Genomic DNA, 17068 nt, shown 5'->3' with positions numbered 1-17068 from the left:
GTGAAATTTAAGGCTACAGCCGGTTAGCCTAGCATAATGACAGGAAACAAAGGGAATTGGCTAGCCTGGCTCTACATACATCAACACACACATAAATGTAAAACATATTTTTATGAACTCACAAGCGGAGTACCACAGCAGCCTGATTTGTTTTTCTTTGTAATTTCCGCTAAAGTGTCAAAAATGTCCAAAGAAAAGTTCAGTTTGTAACAACAAAGTAGATGTTACTATGAAGGAACAAAATCAACTAGCGTTCACAGTTTTGTGAATGTTTAATTGAATTGTAGTTACTTAAAAAAAGAATTCTAGTTCACACAAGTGGATTACAGATCTAGAGACAGTGACAGTAACCATGGTAGCGACACATAAATAAACCACAAACATGAAAACGGGAATAAAGACATTCTCAGGAGTTGTCAGTAAATCAAAGTAAAGCTCAAACATGCGTACTCCACACACTGTGGAGGAAAACAATGACAAAAATGATTCTTTAAAAAACTACAGAAGTGAACACTTCTGACTGGTTTAGGAGAGTTAAATGGAGAGAGACTGAAAAGGCTAACAGGAGAAATTATTGTGTTTTGGGGGTATTTTCATAGCTGTCCTGCTATGTGTAATTTCTCCTTAATTTAATCATTTTTAACAGTGAAATGTACAAGCAATAAAAACAAGGATTAGCCTCAAAAGGTAAACCAAATTTTGTGCAGTAGAAATGTGTTGTTTTCTACTTTGCAATGATGACGTGTTCGTCTCTTGATCCAGACTAAAACATCCCACCAACTGTTGGAAGGATTGTCAAGAAATTCAGTTATTTTTCATTCAAAATTGTACTCTTAATCAGACTTAAAGGGACAGTTCAACCCAAAATCAAAAAGTACATAAATTTAGTGCTATTTATCAGTCTCGATCGTTTTGATGTGAGCGTTGGAGATATTGTCCGTAGAGATGTCTACCTTCTTTCTGGTGTAATGGAACCAGATGTCACTCGACTTGTGGCCAAAGCGCCAAAAATGTGAAAAACTCACCAGCAATGTCTCTTTCCAGAAATCATAAGCCGGTTACTCAAGATAATCCACAGACCTTGTTGTGAGCAGTTCTGTCTTCTTTCTACTACACTACATCCACCAACCGAATCACGACGCAGGAGGAAGTGTGCATCTACTCATAGACGACAGGGTTGTGCTCGGGACAGTGCGAAATGTAAACATTAATGCCGTCCTCCACGGCTGAGCTGTAACGTTACCTAGGCACTACACGGTGATTCAGTTGGCGACTGTGGTTTGGGAGAAACCTGAGTGCCATCTGGTTCAATTACATAGAAGAGAAGACAGATGTCTCTATGGCTGGTATCTCCAACACTCTGCAGCTCATACCAAAACAATCTAGTTTGTTAAATAGCACTACAGGTAATAGGAAAAATATGTATTTTGATGGCACTCAGCTTGTGGTGCTCAAAGCACCAGTATTTCTGTCCCTTTTAAATACTGATTTAAAACAACATAAACATAAACATGTACTCATCTTGTCTCTCGTGAGAAACCCAGTTGTGGTACACAGCGTGATTACCTCTCCTGCAGTCAGCTGTAGATTGATGCAATGCCACAGTCCCACGAGATGTCTTAAAGTGTCTTGTTTTGTTGCTCTTTAATGGGTGACTACAGTATATCGATCTATAGCTAACTGTGGAGATGGAAATCAGACTGATGCACAATTTCACTCAGAGAATTACATTTAATTATTATGGCTTTTTAAATCTGACAACAAGAGTACAGATGCATTGGTCATAAAACTGAAACCTCTCACTGGCAGAATATTTGTTTTTAACCGCCACAGATCATAAATCAGACAAACTCAGCCTGATAAAAAGAAACGTTCCTTCAGCTGAATCTTCAGAAACTGAGAGAAAAACACTCATTCTTCATCCTCAGTTTCTTTTCTCAGTCGTTCAGCAGTTTTAAATAAACACTATTATTAGTTAAAGGTACAAGAAGACATGTAGATGGCATTTTAAAAAGCTCACTGTGGTCATTCAGTCTGTGTCCCACTCTGCACGTTTACGTAGTTCTCCTCATCGTCACTCTCCTCATCGTCATCACTGTCACTTTGGGTTGACAGATCTGGTGTTGACCCTGCTGGAAAATGTGAAATTAAACATCACCATCAGTTCATCCATCAGACTGTAGTTCATGATAATCTGGTCATTGAATGCCTCTTGTCCAATCAAATTACTAACTGTTGTATATCATAGTAAAACAGTCACAGGGGACATTTCTCTACTTTCACTGAAGTAACACTTTTTACTTGTAGCAAAGTCATTTTTACAGTGTGGTATTACTAATTATACTTAACAGCTCTACTGCAGCCAGATAGAAAACTAGCAGTCTTCAAATGTCTTGTTTTGTCCAACCAACTGTCTGAAACAGACAGATATTAAATAGATGGGAAGAAAAAACTTGAAGTATCTTGAGAACAGCTGTAAGTGTTATTAAAACAAAGATGGCCTGTATACATGTTTCAGAGACCGGATGCTGAGTTCTGTGACAGAATATGACAGTGACACTTGAGAGGCACAAACTGGGGCTACAGGTGACCTCACAATAACCAGAGCTTCCTGAGTGAAACACCACCGAGAAAGAACATCACACAATGTGGAAACTGAAAACTCCAACTCACTTTGAAAGTGCAGTGGCTCCACATTCAGATAGTCTCTCTCCTCTGAGGAGACAAGAAGACGAAGGAGAAAATTCAGTTACTGTGGTGTTTTAGAGAATTCATAAGTAACTGTATGAACATGTGGAAGACTTAATAAATAGGAACATTCAAATATACAATGTTAAAATGAAGGAAGATTTTAAAAAATCCCAAGGAAATTTTAAGAGTAAAGTAAACACAGTGTGATGAAGTTATTGGCTGTTATGTGGAATTGTACACCTGCAATAAGGAATTGCAAACATGAAAAAAACCCAACAATGCTCCTTTAGAAACTCACCTTTGCTCTCTAGGACGTTCACATAATCATGCTGAACATCTGTGGATGAAACCAAACATTTGATCAGTTCACAGGTGAGCCCTAACAGACAGGTAACAGTTTATGATCCTCAATGATGCATCATAATACAACATGTCATACAATTTTTTAAATAGTTATTTATCAACTTTTAAAAATGCATGGAAACTCTACACCCTGAGTTTGCATTTCTGTATTCCAAACCTGTACCTGAGCTGGGCGTCGAGGCTCGACTCTGATTGGTCAGAGGTGTCTCGCCTTCAGGCAACACGATTCTGCAGAAACCAGAGAAGATGAAGAAGAAGAAGAAGAGATGATCAGATGATCTGATTTACTGCTGCAGCCTTAAAGGTTCAGTATTTAATTCTGTATAAAGATAGTGGATTGTTGAGTCTTGTTCCCAGGTCATCAAATACTGAAGAACTTGGGCTGGTGGTTGGACTGAACCATTGGTCTAAAGTGTAGGTATGTGATGACCTGAGACTGAGACTCAGCAATCAACTATCTTTCTTCAGAGTTACATACTGCACCTTTAAAGGGTAACCTCTGCATTTTCCAACCTGAACCCTATTTTCCCATGCTTTTGTGTAACTGATGCAGACAGTTTTTTTATACTGGTCCAGTATTGAGAGAGTGCTGCTGTACAACTCCCACAATGTAACCAGATGGGGCAATTGTGCACTGTCAGTGTACAGTACAGGCCAAAAGTTTGGACACACCTTCTCATTCAATGCGTTTTCTTTATTTTCATGACTATTTACATTGTATATTCTCACTGAAGGCATCAAAACTATGAATGAACACATGTGGAGTTATGTACTTAACAAAAAAAGGTGAAATAACTGAAAACATGTTTTATATTCTAGTTTCTTCAAAATAGCCACCCTTTGCTCTGATTACTGCTTTGCACACTCTTGGCATTCTCTCCATGAGCTTCAAGAGGTAGTCACCTGAAATGGTTTTCCAACAGTCTTGAAGGAGTTCCCAGAGGTGTTTAGCACTTGTTGGCCCCTTTGCCTTCACTCTGCGGTCCAGCTCACCCCAAACCATCTGGATTGGGTTCAGGTCCGGTGACTGTGGAGGCCAGGTCATCTGCCGCAGCACTCCATCACTCTCCTTCTTGGTCAAATAGCCCTTACACAGCCTGGAGGTGTGTTTGGGGTCATTGTCCTGTTGAAAAATAAATGATCGTCCAACTAAACGCAAACCGGATGGGATGGCATGTCACTGCAGGATGCTGTGGTAGCCATGCTGGTTCAGTGTGCCTTCAATTTTGAATAAATCCCCAACAGTGTCACCAGCAAAACACCCCCACACCATCACACCTCCTCCTCCATGCTTCACAGTGGGAACCAGGCATGTGGAATCCATCCGTTCACCTTTTCTGTCTCACAAAGACACGGCGGTTGGAACCAAAGATCTCAAATTTGGACTCATCAGACCAAAGCACAGATTTCCACTGGTCTAATGTCCATTCCTTGTGTTTCTTGGCCCAAACAAATCTCTTCTGCTTGTTGCCTCTCCTTAGCAGTGGTTTCCTAGCAGCTATTTGACCATGAAGGCCTGATTCGCGCAGTCTCCTCTTAACAGTTGTTCTAGAGATGGGTCTGCTGCTAGAACTCTGTGTGGCATTCATCTGGTCTCTGATCTGAGCTGCTGCTAACTTGCGATTTCTGAGGCTGGTGACTCGGATGAACTTATCCTCAGAAGCAGAGGTGACTCTTGGTCTTCCTTTCCTGGGTCGGTCCTCATGTGTGCCAGTTTCCTTGTAGCGCTTGATGGTTTTTGCGACTCCACTTGGGGACACATTTAAAGTTTTTGCAATTTTCCGGACTGACTGACCTTCATTTCTTAAAGTAATGATGGCCACTCGTTTTTCTTTAATTAGCTGATTGTTTCTTGCCATAATATGAATTTTAACAGTTGTCCAATAGGGCTGTCGGCTGTGTATTAACCTGACTTCTGCACAACACAACTGATGGTCCCAACCCCATTGATAAAGCAAGAAGTTCCACTAATTAACCCTGATAAGGCACACCTGTGAAGTGGAAACCATTTCAGGTGACTACCTCTTGAAGCTCATGGAGAGAATGCCAAGAGTGTGCAAAGCAGTAATCAGAGCAAAGGGTGGCTATTTTGAAGAAACTAGAATATAAAACATGTTTTCAGTTATTTCACCTTTTTTTGTTAAGTACATAACTCCACATGTGTTCATTCATAGTTTTGATGCCTTCAGTGAGAATCTACAATGTAAATAGTCATGAAAATAAAGAAAACGCATTGAATGAGAAGGTGTGTCCAAACTTTTGGCCTGTACTGTATGTCCACTTAAAGTTGTTATTTTTGCCACGGACAGGCTCAGATTATTATTTTAAGTTTTTTGAGGTGTCTCTTTACCTTTCACTTGATCTGGTCTGTTTGTTATTGTGTCAGAGTTTCGCTCAAGGAGAAGTCTCTCTCTGAAATCTAATGAGTGACTTGTTGCAGGAAGACAACGAAGGAAATGTGAATAAGAGGAAATTGTGTGTTGTGTTTGAGTACAGAAAGTGTAGCTTTGTGTTATCTAGCAGCTTTTTCAGTGTTGTTATGGGTGATTATTTACCTGATTTCAACAACGTGGATGAGGTTTACTTGTGCCAGAGTATCTCCTGAGATATCAGCAGATCAAGCCAAAGGTTAAGAGACACTTCAGACACGTAAAATAACAATCTGAGCCTCACTGTGTTAAACAACACCCCTTTGAATGGACGGTGATGGAGTTCAGTTGCACTGTCACATCCCAACTCGTCTAATACCGCCACTTTGTTAGTGGACCTACATGTCAAAATATGACACATTAGATACCCTCCTGCTTCAGCTTTGGAGATCCAGGGACAGCTTGTCAAGTTGTGCTTGTTACATGCATTACATCTTTTCAAAATATGCTGCTGCTTTTACAGGAAATGTACAGTTTCTGCTTGTTAAATGAATACGGCCTTTTTCAGATAAACTTAAAATGTTGAAAAAACACTTCATTTTTAGCTTTAATTCCTTAAGTTTAGGAAACAAAAGCATGTGATCAGTTTAAAAAAAAAACATCATGGTTTGGCTTATCGTACGTGCATAATGTCATGTGACATGTCACTAACATAAAATTGCTTTACACACTAGCACATCACCTTGTTATTAAAATAACAAGCAGCCTCCCAAGTGAAAGTCCAGAGTTTGTTTGACCCATCCACCACCACTCCCGTCCAGCCTATGCAGACTTCCTCGTTCTTCATACTACGGTAGTTGCATGCGGCATCATAAACAGCAGCTGCCTGCTGCGTATCATTCCGCAGCTAAGAGTGCCTCTGTGTGTCTGTGTCTGCCACTGAGATCCACTGACAAAGCAACGGTTTTTGACTAGTTGGGAGTGAGAACGGGCTGGGTTACCCTGCAGGCGTTGCATGGCTGCAACGCTCTTTCAATATTGGACCAACTTCAAAAGCTCTTGTCTCCATTAGTCACTTAGACACAAAATGTTGACCTTTAAAATGATGGAAAAAACACCAGAGGTTCATCTGAAAAAGGAAACCTACATGTATCCGGGGTCTTCTGCATCGCTCTCAGTGTTTATGTAGTCAGGACCTGCAGAAGGCAACACCTCATTAACTCATCCAACATTATCATCATCCAGTAATCAAGTCCCAAGACCAAGACAGCAACCAGATCCACTGGTTTTGTCTTCTATATCTGCTGATATTTCTCAGAGCCGTTAAAAGGAAACAGGGCTCATCATTATGATGTTTGCAGTCTCAAAATGTGCAGATAAAAATAATTACAGGTGTGTAAAATAAAAGTTACTGTCATCTAATATGCAGAAGGAAATGCTACAGTATGCATGACTGATTGATTATAACAGTAAAGCAAGTCAGCTGCACTTTCTAAGTATCTTCATGTTGGTAAACTATAGAAGAATGCAGGATCCCTCTTCCTAATTAGACTTTCAATATGATCATTGGTCAGTTATAGAAGTTACATCTGCTGCAGTTGAAGTCAACATGATCTTACCATCTGCTGGATTCTCATAACTTGGATTACTTTCTGTAGGATGGAAAAAGTCAGATTGTTACATATATTTTTAGATTAAAGTTCAACAGCTAATATCTGAGATACACTGACTGATATTCCTGACTAACATTACTTATGAATCATGAGTCAACAAACAAATGACAGCCTGAAGAGGACAACAACACGCTGGCGACGGACAAACACATTCAACTCAAAGTGAAAAGAAAAGCAGAATCTCACCAGTTTCTGTTGGCGTGAAGGATCTGTGTCTCCGCTGAGTTCCAGGATCAGCTAAAGGTGAGCTGTGTGTGTGAACAAAAAAAGAAAAACACATCAGATATGAAACAGTTAAACATGTTTTCTTTCCAATGTAATACTCTCTGTAGTCCCATATTTCACCTCTCAGAAACTACTAACTCTACTTAGATCTGAGCAGTGGTTAATGTGACCAAGTACTGTACTTAAGTAAAATTGTAAAGTACTTGTACTTTACTTACTTAATTTAATGCTGCTTTACACTTCTAATCTGAAAGGAACTACTTTTCACTGCACTACATTCATCTGCAGATTTAGTTACTTTTCAGATTACATACAAAATTACTTTTAAAATATGATGCATAATTAGAGATTAAAGGCCATGCATGAGCCACACAGGTGTTTCAGTAATGGAGCTGTGCTTAGGGTTTATATGAGGTCAACATGTATTTGCATTTGCTGATGTAGCTGGGATGACATAGTGTCCTGCCTGAACTAAGGCTATGCTCAATAAAAGATTCAAATGAAAGCAACTCACAAAGGTGACAGCAGGTTGGAGGAAAGGTGGATGGAGTTCAGATCTGTGGACGGCTGAGCTGCAACTCAACAAAGAGAAAGTCACCATCATCATCACTGTCATCACTGTCATCATCATCATCATCATCATCATCATTGTCAACTTAACTTAAAAATTAATACCAAGACCTAAGTAAATGACAACATCATCAGCAGAGAGTCATCTTCATAAAATTAAATAAATAAATGAAATATCATATTTTGTTAATTTCTGCATCATTAATTTGCTGTGTCCAATTCAGTTCAGCAGCCCCTCTAAACCAACTGATGTAACAACACATATATGAGCCTTCAAACTTTCTATTTTTTTTACACTCCCACACACTTAAATTTCATGCTTTAATTATTTACTGGAGAACCTCCAGCATACATCCTTTGACGTGACCTACGAGTTACTAATGCTTTGCTGCTGCTGACAGAGTTTACATCTTAAAATAACAATACATTTTATTTACAGAGCACTTTTAAAACTGTAAAAGTAAGAAATAATAATGAAAAATAAACCAAACTCAACAATAGTTTTTTTGATCTCAAAATACAATCCTTTGGATATTAAGTCCTATTTTATTACAGTTAATACATGAGAAATAAATAGGGTTTATTATTGTTCATGTACTATTCACCATTAAAAAAAAAAAAAAAATCAGTTCAGCGGTTAGCATGTCAACATTTTTTTGGTACATTTTTCTTTTTGTATGACAATTAAATACATTAGCAACTGACAGGACATCAGGGCAGAGACTTTGGAAGAGAACTGAGCTGCTTACTGTAACATGTTTAAATGTTTTACAGACAAAGATAGGAGCCATGAATTAAAGCGTCAGAGCTTCTCACAATAGATGCCTCTCAACCCATTCAGGTGTTTCAGACTTACATGGATGGATGATTCTGAATTCAGTGGATCTAATTGAAAGAAGAAAAAACACAGTCAGTCATCACTTCATGTGTAACTGTAAGATTTAAACTGAATTATTGTACTATAAAAATAGTATCTTTCATCTACACTATTGTTGAAAAGTTTCTAATCTCCTGCCACAAAAGCTTGATTGGGTCCAGTCAGATGTCTGAGAGAACTACTCCATATATTTAAATAGTCTTTGATGCTTTTAGGTTGTACAAAGTCCTCTTTTCAAATAGATGATATTTTGTATGAAGGGTTCGTTTTGTACATGGAGAACAAAACACTTTACAATGGTTCAACCAGACTGACTACTGAAAGAGACAAAGATCCCTCTGAGCAACAGTTCAATAAGAGGGGAAGAAATCAGCAGTCACTGGTTAAAAAACTGGAAGCTTAGAAAATGTGTGCAGATTTAAACAGGAACAGGTTGCTGTTTCAGTGTCATATAATAAACTGGAATTAACAGCAACGTTTGGTTTAACAAAGCTTTTCTTCAGACTTTACAATAGAAACAGAAGGTTACTCTACGGTCAGCCCAAAAAAAAACTGACAAACTCAGTATTTAGAGCCAAGTAGCACAGTTGTGGTTAATGTATGATCGAGTGTCAGTGAGGCTTGTCTGGGCTGAAAAATAAATTCAAATTCCAATTTCCATCAGTTTTCTCCCACATCATGCAACACTATGGGGACATCAACTAAATCAATGTTTGAATCATTTTCTTTTTCTTCTTTTGAGGCAAAAACTATTTCAAATGTAAATCATAAAATTTGGTGTCTGAATTATACTGTTTTTATTTCTGTTGAAATGGTTATGTTGAGGGAAAAAAGAAAAATATAACTTTTCAACAGTAGTGTATGTAAAGAAAATACTTACGGCATGTACTCCTCTGAGGCGTTCACTTGCCTGATGGAGACTGGTGGAAGGAAACAGAAAAATATGAACTACTTTATTTAATTCAAATAAGGAAAATATAAAATCTGTCAGCAGCTAAAACCAGAAAGCACCAGAAGTGTGAAGCATTTATCTGGTTTAAAGCCACGGGATATAAGGTTAAAGTGATTGTGAAGAAGGACAGCAGCTGTTAACCACGTGTTGGTACAGAGTGAAGTGAGACATCATCCCACCCAGAGGGCCTTTGTTTCTGCAGTTCAGACAGACGACAGCCAGGAGAACCATGGAGACGAAGATGGCACTCGCCAAAAACCAAATGAGCCAGGAGGCAGTCATGTTTCATCTGAGGAGGACAGAAGAAGACGACATGAGACCATCAGTCATTTTACTCATGCAGTTAAATAAAATGGGTCTATTTTTCCTTAACTTTCTTCAAGACTGAAACATCTCAACCACTGTTGGATGGATTGTGATGAAATGTAGTTCGGACGGTCATGTTCCCTCATGAATTTTAAATAACTATGGTGACCTTCTGACTTTTCATCGCCAGTTATTATTCCAATTTATCCTGAGAACATGAATGATGAACAACACTTCATCACAAGCCATCTGACAGTTATTAAAATGTTTTTTTGTATGTGTGTTTATCCTCTGTCTGCAGCTAATCTGGCAAACTACTGGAACAATCAGTCTAAAATTTTGTGTGCACGTCTGACTGTATGCTCAAGGGTTTGTGGTGGTTGTGTTGATTTACAGTCATTGGAAGAGTTGTTTTATTGACTGTTTTATACCATCACTGACTGCTGACTCCTTCCTTCTCTTACCGGCTGGAAGTAGCTGAAAGTTTTCCAGAAATCGGCTCAACTAAAAAAAGCCTCAGCATTTGTTGCAGGCCACATTTTGGCTTCCTCAAGGCTCAAAATTGACATCCATAAAAAAAAAGTTTGGTTTCATTTTGAACCCGAGCATCTGCAGATCAACTCCATATCTCTTACATTACGATCTACTAAACTTAGGCACAACACAAGATGAATAAATCCCCAATTTTTGTTTTCTTCAACGCCATCTTGACTGTAAGGGAGCCAGGAGGGACAATTCTACTAGGCACATCCTGGCTGCCATGGCTGCAACCTGTTTTTTTTCTGTCTGCTGCCATGTCCGGTGTCACACCACACTGGGAGCTTTAAGGAGTGGAATAAGTTTGTAGAATGCAGATTTTGTGTGTTTATTTGTTGGCAATCTGGAAATCCATCAGTAAAAAAAAAAAACAAACAAAAAAAATTTTTTTTTCTTTCCTCTACAATGTAAATTGCAGAATCTGTTTTGAGAGATTAATTTGTTGGTTAATTTGTAAATAAGCAGGCTCTGTACTTAAATGTTTTTTTTTTTTGTCTATTTCAATAGTGTTTATTGTTGTTATTTCCTCCTTTGTTGTGCTAAAAGTTAATACCTTTCAAAGTCCAGTTATGAATGACATGGATCAAAGATTTGTGGCTGTGTTTTAGTTATCAAAAATGCATTCATCCTCACTATCTATATTTCACATACAGCACCTGTTGGCCGGAAACGTCAGTCTGCTCTGTGCAACTCCCTGCAGCTCCATCAAAAATATATGAGGCACATATTTCTGGGATGATTCTAAAGCGTGCTACATCGCGTCTGCTGAAATTATGCATTGACTTCCAGTCTCAGAATTTTAAAGTGCTTTTAGTCACACACAAGGCTCTCAATGATCTGGCACCGCAGTATAACTGAGCTTCTCACACCGTACCGTCCCAACAGTCCCCTCAGGTTTGCTAGAGTGGGTCGTCTAACTGTTCCAGAGTCCAGGTTAAAAACAAATGGCGATTGAGCCTTTTCAGTTCTTGCTCCTTGGCTTTGGGACAGCCTCCCACTAAGCATCAGATCAGCTGACTGTTCAGGTCTTTAAATTTCATCTTAAAACTTACCTTTACAGACTGGCCTTTCCTGATAGTTGATACTTACTGTGTGTATGGGAGAGTATGTATTTGCAGCCATGTGTGTATGTATGCATGCATACAGGTATATTTGTGTTTAAGCTTATATGTTGGTGTAGGCGTATGTACATACTTCACAAAGTACTTTACAAATAAAGTTATTAGTATTACAAGAATTGTCTAGAGTGGCAGCCATCAGCCTGACAGCCGTTTGGGCACCTGGTGGAGATGTGCACTCTACTGCATTTTTCTAGTTAATGTCATGCGACAAACAGGAGGAAGCCATGATTTAAAGATGAACCCGCCTGCTCTGTATTCTTCAATAAGTGGTGGTTTTTAAGTTTCCTGAAGCATCAGAAGAACATGATGATAATCATAGAGGTGCGTCACACAGGAAGGAAAACCATCTCATCTCACACGTGGCATCACTGGCTGGTACAGATCATTTTCTTTCCTCTGAGAAGCTGAACTCTCCATTAAAAACATCACAGATCAACTCCAGAGACTGGAAAACACCTGAACCCCCTCACATAGTGAGAACATGGAAACCTCCACATAAACCTGCCACAAACACACAGTGGTGGAGGAAGTATTCAGATGATTTACTGCAGTAAAAGTACTAATGTCACACTGTGAAAATATTCTATTGATGATATCATTAGATTATTACGACTCATACATTAATGTAAAAGCAGGATTTTTAAATGTTGTAGTTGGTTGAAGTGAAGCTCAAACTCTTAACTAATGATTATTTTCATTACATGTTAATCTGCAGATTATCTCTCCATGAATCAGTTAACTGGTTTGTGAAAATACTGGCAAATGCCGGCACAATTACCCAAAGTGTTTGTTTTGTCCAACAGCTCAAACCTTGACATTATCACTGATACACATGTAATTATTGAAAGGAAACCAGCAAATTTTCACATTCTCAAGCTGCAGCCATGAAATGTTTTTACTTTAAAAATCAATTCAACCACCAAAATACTGTCTGATTAGTTTACTGTTAACCAAATGATAAATTAATCTACTGATTATTTCAGCTTTATAAAGTGTTGGGACGTTTTCAATCTATAACAAAACATGATATTTTATAAACTTTATATTTGTTTTGTGTGTAAAATCCTGAATCTGTATAACTGTCAGATATGTGTAGTGTAAAAGTAGAAAGTAGCAAGGAAGAAAAGACTCAAGTAAAGTACCTCAGCTTTGTACAGTACTTGAGTAAATGCTTTAGTTACACTCCACCACCGCAAACACACAGCTCTGTCTCCTGATGAACTGACTTTTAATATTACTACAAAGTCTTCATGTTACTCTCTTCACAATGACCCCCTCCCCACCCACCCACACACACACAAAACAAAACCCCCTAAAAGGTTTTATTAAATGCAGGAGCCTAATAGAAGTGAGTGTGAAAAGGTCATAGAAAGGAAGTGTGAATGGAAAAGACAGATAGAGTCTATTAAACCGTGTTATTTAACAGGTTACAGCAATAGTTTAAAATTAAGCCCCATGATTATTATTTGTGTTCTCACCCAGGGACATTGACATATGATTTATTTCTAGACTGGGTGGCAAAGTCTTCATTGTATTATCTTTACCAAAAAATTAAAAAAAAAAGATTTAAGAAGAGTTCAGATCCTTTACGTGTGTAAAAGTACAAATACCTCTATGTAAGTACAAGTACAAGTGCATCATAATGTCAGTAACTAAGTACATTTACTCATGCATGTCAAAACTGAACATGAGTATTTCCATTTTATTACGCTACTTCTATTCCACTAAAACGCACAGGGCAATATTGCAATTTTATCTATTTCATTTGACACCATAGTTCCTAGTTACTTTTTACATATCATATGTTTTTTACATAAAAAACATATGATATGATGTGGTACTACACAGTACAACTTATCTAAGTACACAGAGTATCTAAAACTGGCTTCACACTGAAGCCACACTACAACATTAAAATGTATAAGTTAGGGATAAAAACAGAATAATATAATGTTGGAGCCATTCTGCATGATGAGTAGTTTTACTTTTATTACTTACAGTAAATTAAGCTTGAATTCTGTCTTGAAGTATTTTTACACTGTAGTATTAGTATTGTAGTGTAGCCAACATGAAAACATTAAAACACGTATGGCCAGTGTTTGGTTTGTCTGTTCTGGGCTACTGTAGAACAATATGGTGGACTCGGTGAAGGAGGACCCACTCTGTATGTAGATATAAATGGCTCATTCTAAGGTAACAAATAAGCAACAATTTTTATATTCAGGTGATTATATATTAATGAAAACATAGCTATGACTGCTGTATTCTGCCTTTAAATCCTACACACTGGACCTTTAAATAAGGGATCTGAATACTTCCACCACTGAGTATTTTATAAGATCATGTATTTAATAACTGAAGCTGACAGATAAATGTAGTGGAGTCTAAGTATAAGGTGCCATAAAATTGAAATACTCAATTAAAGTATAAGTATCTCAAAAGTATTCTCGGTACTATTTACAGGTATGGTACTTGAGTGTAAAAAGAAGTCAGTAAGATGAAGAGTATGGCTTAACATTTGATGCAAACTCCTCCTACAGCATCACATTCAGACTTGATTATCTTTGTGATATCAGCTCTCAAAACACTCAGCAGCTTCCTCGAGTTTCTGCTCATTTACTGGCAACTTCAACAACAGGAAGTCACTGCTCCTTGCCAAGAAATAGTCCTGCACATAACCCCTATCAAATACTAAAGTGTTTTTTTTTATACTTCAGTTATTATACAGATGAAAAACAAACAGATTAGCATGTTAATTATTGAGCTTTAGAGGTGATGGTAGGTGGATTATGTTCCCTCTGCACAGAGCCAGGCTAGCTGGTTGCCCCTTTTTTCCAGTCTTTATGCTAATCTAAGCTATGCTAAGATAAGCTAACTGGCTTTGGCTTTATATCTAGTATACAGACCTGGGTGGAATCAATCTGGACATCTGCCTCTAATAGGTGTACTTCTGATTATGTCAAACTTTTCCTTTAAGGGACATTTTTTGAAATGAGTGTTTGTATCAGAGAGACAGAGAGAGTGAGAGTGACAGACAGACGGGGATTGACCTGCAAAAAAAGGTCGCCAGCCAGACCTGAAACAGAGGTGATGTGGTTTACTGTCCGCACTGCGCCGCACACCACAATACACTCTTTTTTAGTGGCCGGCTGCTGTTTAAGTAAGACCTTTCAAAATGAGCTTAAAGATGGAGCCTCAACTCACAAGATGGCTGCCAGTCACTGTCATGCTGTGAGAGGAGCTGATTTAGATCTCTGTGAATTTATAGGTAAGTATGAACATTAAATGTCATGCAACCAGAGGACTCATATACCTCCAATTTGGCTGTGAGAGAGGAGGCTTTAACCTCTGCAGCCATCGTGTCAGGTTCAAGTAAAGAAAAGCTCAAGAGAGCTTCAAAAAGAAATATGAATAGTTTGCACCAAGCAGAGCAGCAGATGATCTTACATAGCAGCTCCGAGCTACATCAGAATGTTAACGTGTACAATTTATTTTCTAACTCTGGCTTTTTCTGGACTGCTTGAAATTATCTTACTGGAGCCCTGATTGGATCAGAGTGTTGAGTTATTCAGAGATCCATAGTGGTGGAATTAGTACTCAGATCATGTACTGAAGTAAAGGTTACAATACCACAGTGTAGAAAGACTCTGCTATAAGTCCTGCATTCAAAATCTTCATAAAAGTATAAAAGTTTTAGCATGTACCACAGTAAAAGTACTCACTATGCAGAATGACCTGTTTGAGAATGATATATTATTGGATTATAGTTATAAATGCATTAACGCATGCATCATTTCAATGTTGATTTATAAACTGCTGAGTAGCTTCTGATTCCCTCCCTTGGGATCAATAAAGTTTTCTTTTAACATATAATATTACATCATGTGTAATTTACTGATTATATTTTTATTATTTATCAGAATATATGAAGTAACTAATGTAAAGTAAACTAATCAAATAAATGTAGTACAGTAAAAAGTACAATATTTCCCTCTTAGTCATAGTGGACTAGAAGGTAGCAGAAGATGGAAATACTCAAATGCAGTACATAAAAACTGTATCAAAATACAGTACTTGTGAAATTTGTTCAGTTACTTTCGACCACTTGAGATACACTAAATTTCTTGCACTCCTCTCTGTAGAAATTGTTGCTGTCATGACTTCCATGTATGCGAGCATCCCACACAGACAACACCCACTGTAGAGGTTAACATATTTTGAGTCAAAGTCAAACTTTGGCTGCACAACCAGGCGACAAACGTATACAGCTCTATCTCACACAGCCTCTCAGAACATAATGAACTTGAACTTATGGTGTGAAAGTCCTGTGATTGCTCATTTTTTGTTGCCTGAGAGAATGAATTAAAAGAGTGAGCGACCCAAAACGATGCGTATTTAACTCAGAGACACCTCAATGTGCCTGACGAGAAAAAGTGAATGCTGGTTTCCTTGACTAGGCCTCAATGTGAAAACTGTACAGATCTACTTCAGTGCTCAGCTTCACCTCCTCCAGGTGCATGCTGGGAACAAACTGAGGTTCCTCCATCACATGTAAGTCACAATTAAACAAATGGGGAAATAAAAATGGTGGAGAACTCACCTACACCTCAGGACAGGACAGGACAGGGGTTGGAGAGGCGATACGTTGATGAGGAGGATGGAGGCTGGGTGAAGTTTCGGGGCCTGCTGCTGGTCTTGTGTCCCCCTGGAGTATCTGGTCCACATGAGGCGACTACTGTAACCAAATATCCACCATAGCTGAAGACTTCTTTGCTCACGTTCTGTTCTGATCTGATCTGGAGTCTGATCTGCACCTTCAGCGACCTACTTCAGCTCCCTCCTTCCTCCCTCTTTGTCACCAACTCTCCTCCTCTGTTGCTGCACCCAATCACCTTGCTTCACCTCCCGCCACAGGTCTTGCAATGCTTTGTCGTTTTCCTCAGCGTTTCCTGTGAGGAAGGCGATGATTGACCATCAACTCAGGTTTGTCCAAAGGGATGGAGCATTGGCTTCTGAAAGTTTTGAAAACACAGAGGAGAAAAAAAAACATCACCTGATCAAAGATCAGAAGAAGTTACAGACTGATATGTGACAAACATCTGCAAAGGTTGACTCACCAACCAGGTGACTCACCAACCAACCAGCTACCATAAAAGTTCACAGCACTGTCTCTGTGAACGATGTGTGTGGGTTGATCAAACTGCCCTCTTTCAGTCGCTCTTAACTGCAAACTGCAACTGGAAACTGGAAAAGGGGCCCTGCAGCTCAGAGCGGCAGAAAAAAAAGTTTCACACAAACATCTCGAACCAATCAGGAGATGTAACTGTGACACCTCAGAGCGTCGCTGGGTGTCAAAAAGCTGCAGTGCTGTGTGAACGCTGCTG

General features: G+C 38.7%; 1 protein-coding gene across 4 annotated transcripts; it reads right to left on the bottom strand.

Annotated features, from left to right (window-relative positions):
* Positions 1 to 22: 22 nt before the first annotated feature.
* Positions 23 to 17068, bottom strand: lat (linker for activation of T cells). Of its 4 annotated transcripts, none has more exons than XM_049561611.1 (13): positions 16802 to 17068; positions 16285 to 16696; positions 9900 to 10009; positions 9649 to 9688; positions 8748 to 8776; positions 7836 to 7899; positions 7283 to 7344; positions 7043 to 7075; positions 6571 to 6619; positions 3218 to 3282; positions 2990 to 3028; positions 2674 to 2715; positions 23 to 2129 (listed from the first exon to the last, which is right to left on the bottom strand). In XM_049561611.1, exons 3-13 carry the CDS (start codon positions 10000 to 10002, stop codon positions 2026 to 2028), a joined length of 630 nt encoding a protein of 209 aa, XP_049417568.1. In that variant the 5' UTR covers positions 10003 to 10009; positions 16285 to 16696; positions 16802 to 17068; the 3' UTR covers positions 23 to 2025. The 4 variants fall into 4 exon arrangements, with proteins under 4 accessions (XP_049417568.1, XP_049417566.1, XP_049417567.1 ...); XM_049561609.1 differs by having other exon boundaries at positions 23 to 2132; positions 16802 to 17060; XM_049561610.1 differs by having other exon boundaries at positions 23 to 2132; positions 16818 to 17060.

The sequence above is a fragment of the Epinephelus fuscoguttatus genome, linkage group LG19, assembly GCF_011397635.1.
Source record: "Epinephelus fuscoguttatus linkage group LG19, E.fuscoguttatus.final_Chr_v1".
In the NCBI taxonomy this organism is placed as follows: domain Eukaryota; kingdom Metazoa; phylum Chordata; class Actinopteri; order Perciformes; family Serranidae; genus Epinephelus; species Epinephelus fuscoguttatus.
The sequence above is the reverse complement of the archived record's forward strand: the minus strand, read 5'-3'. Positions and strand labels throughout refer to the sequence as shown.

Coding starts and splice junctions, on each gene's coding strand:
- lat (XM_049561609.1), bottom strand. CDS start 10,002: ATGACTGCCTCCTGGCTCATTTGGTTTTTGGCGAGTGCCATCTTCGTC. Junction 7,076..7,282: donor CTTCACGCCAACAGAAACTG/GTGAGATTCTGC, acceptor TCCATCCTACAG/AAAGTAATCCAAGTTATGAG. Junction 2,716..2,989: donor GAACGTCCTAGAGAGCAAAG/GTGAGTTTCTAA, acceptor TTGTCTCCTCAG/AGGAGAGAGACTATCTGAAT.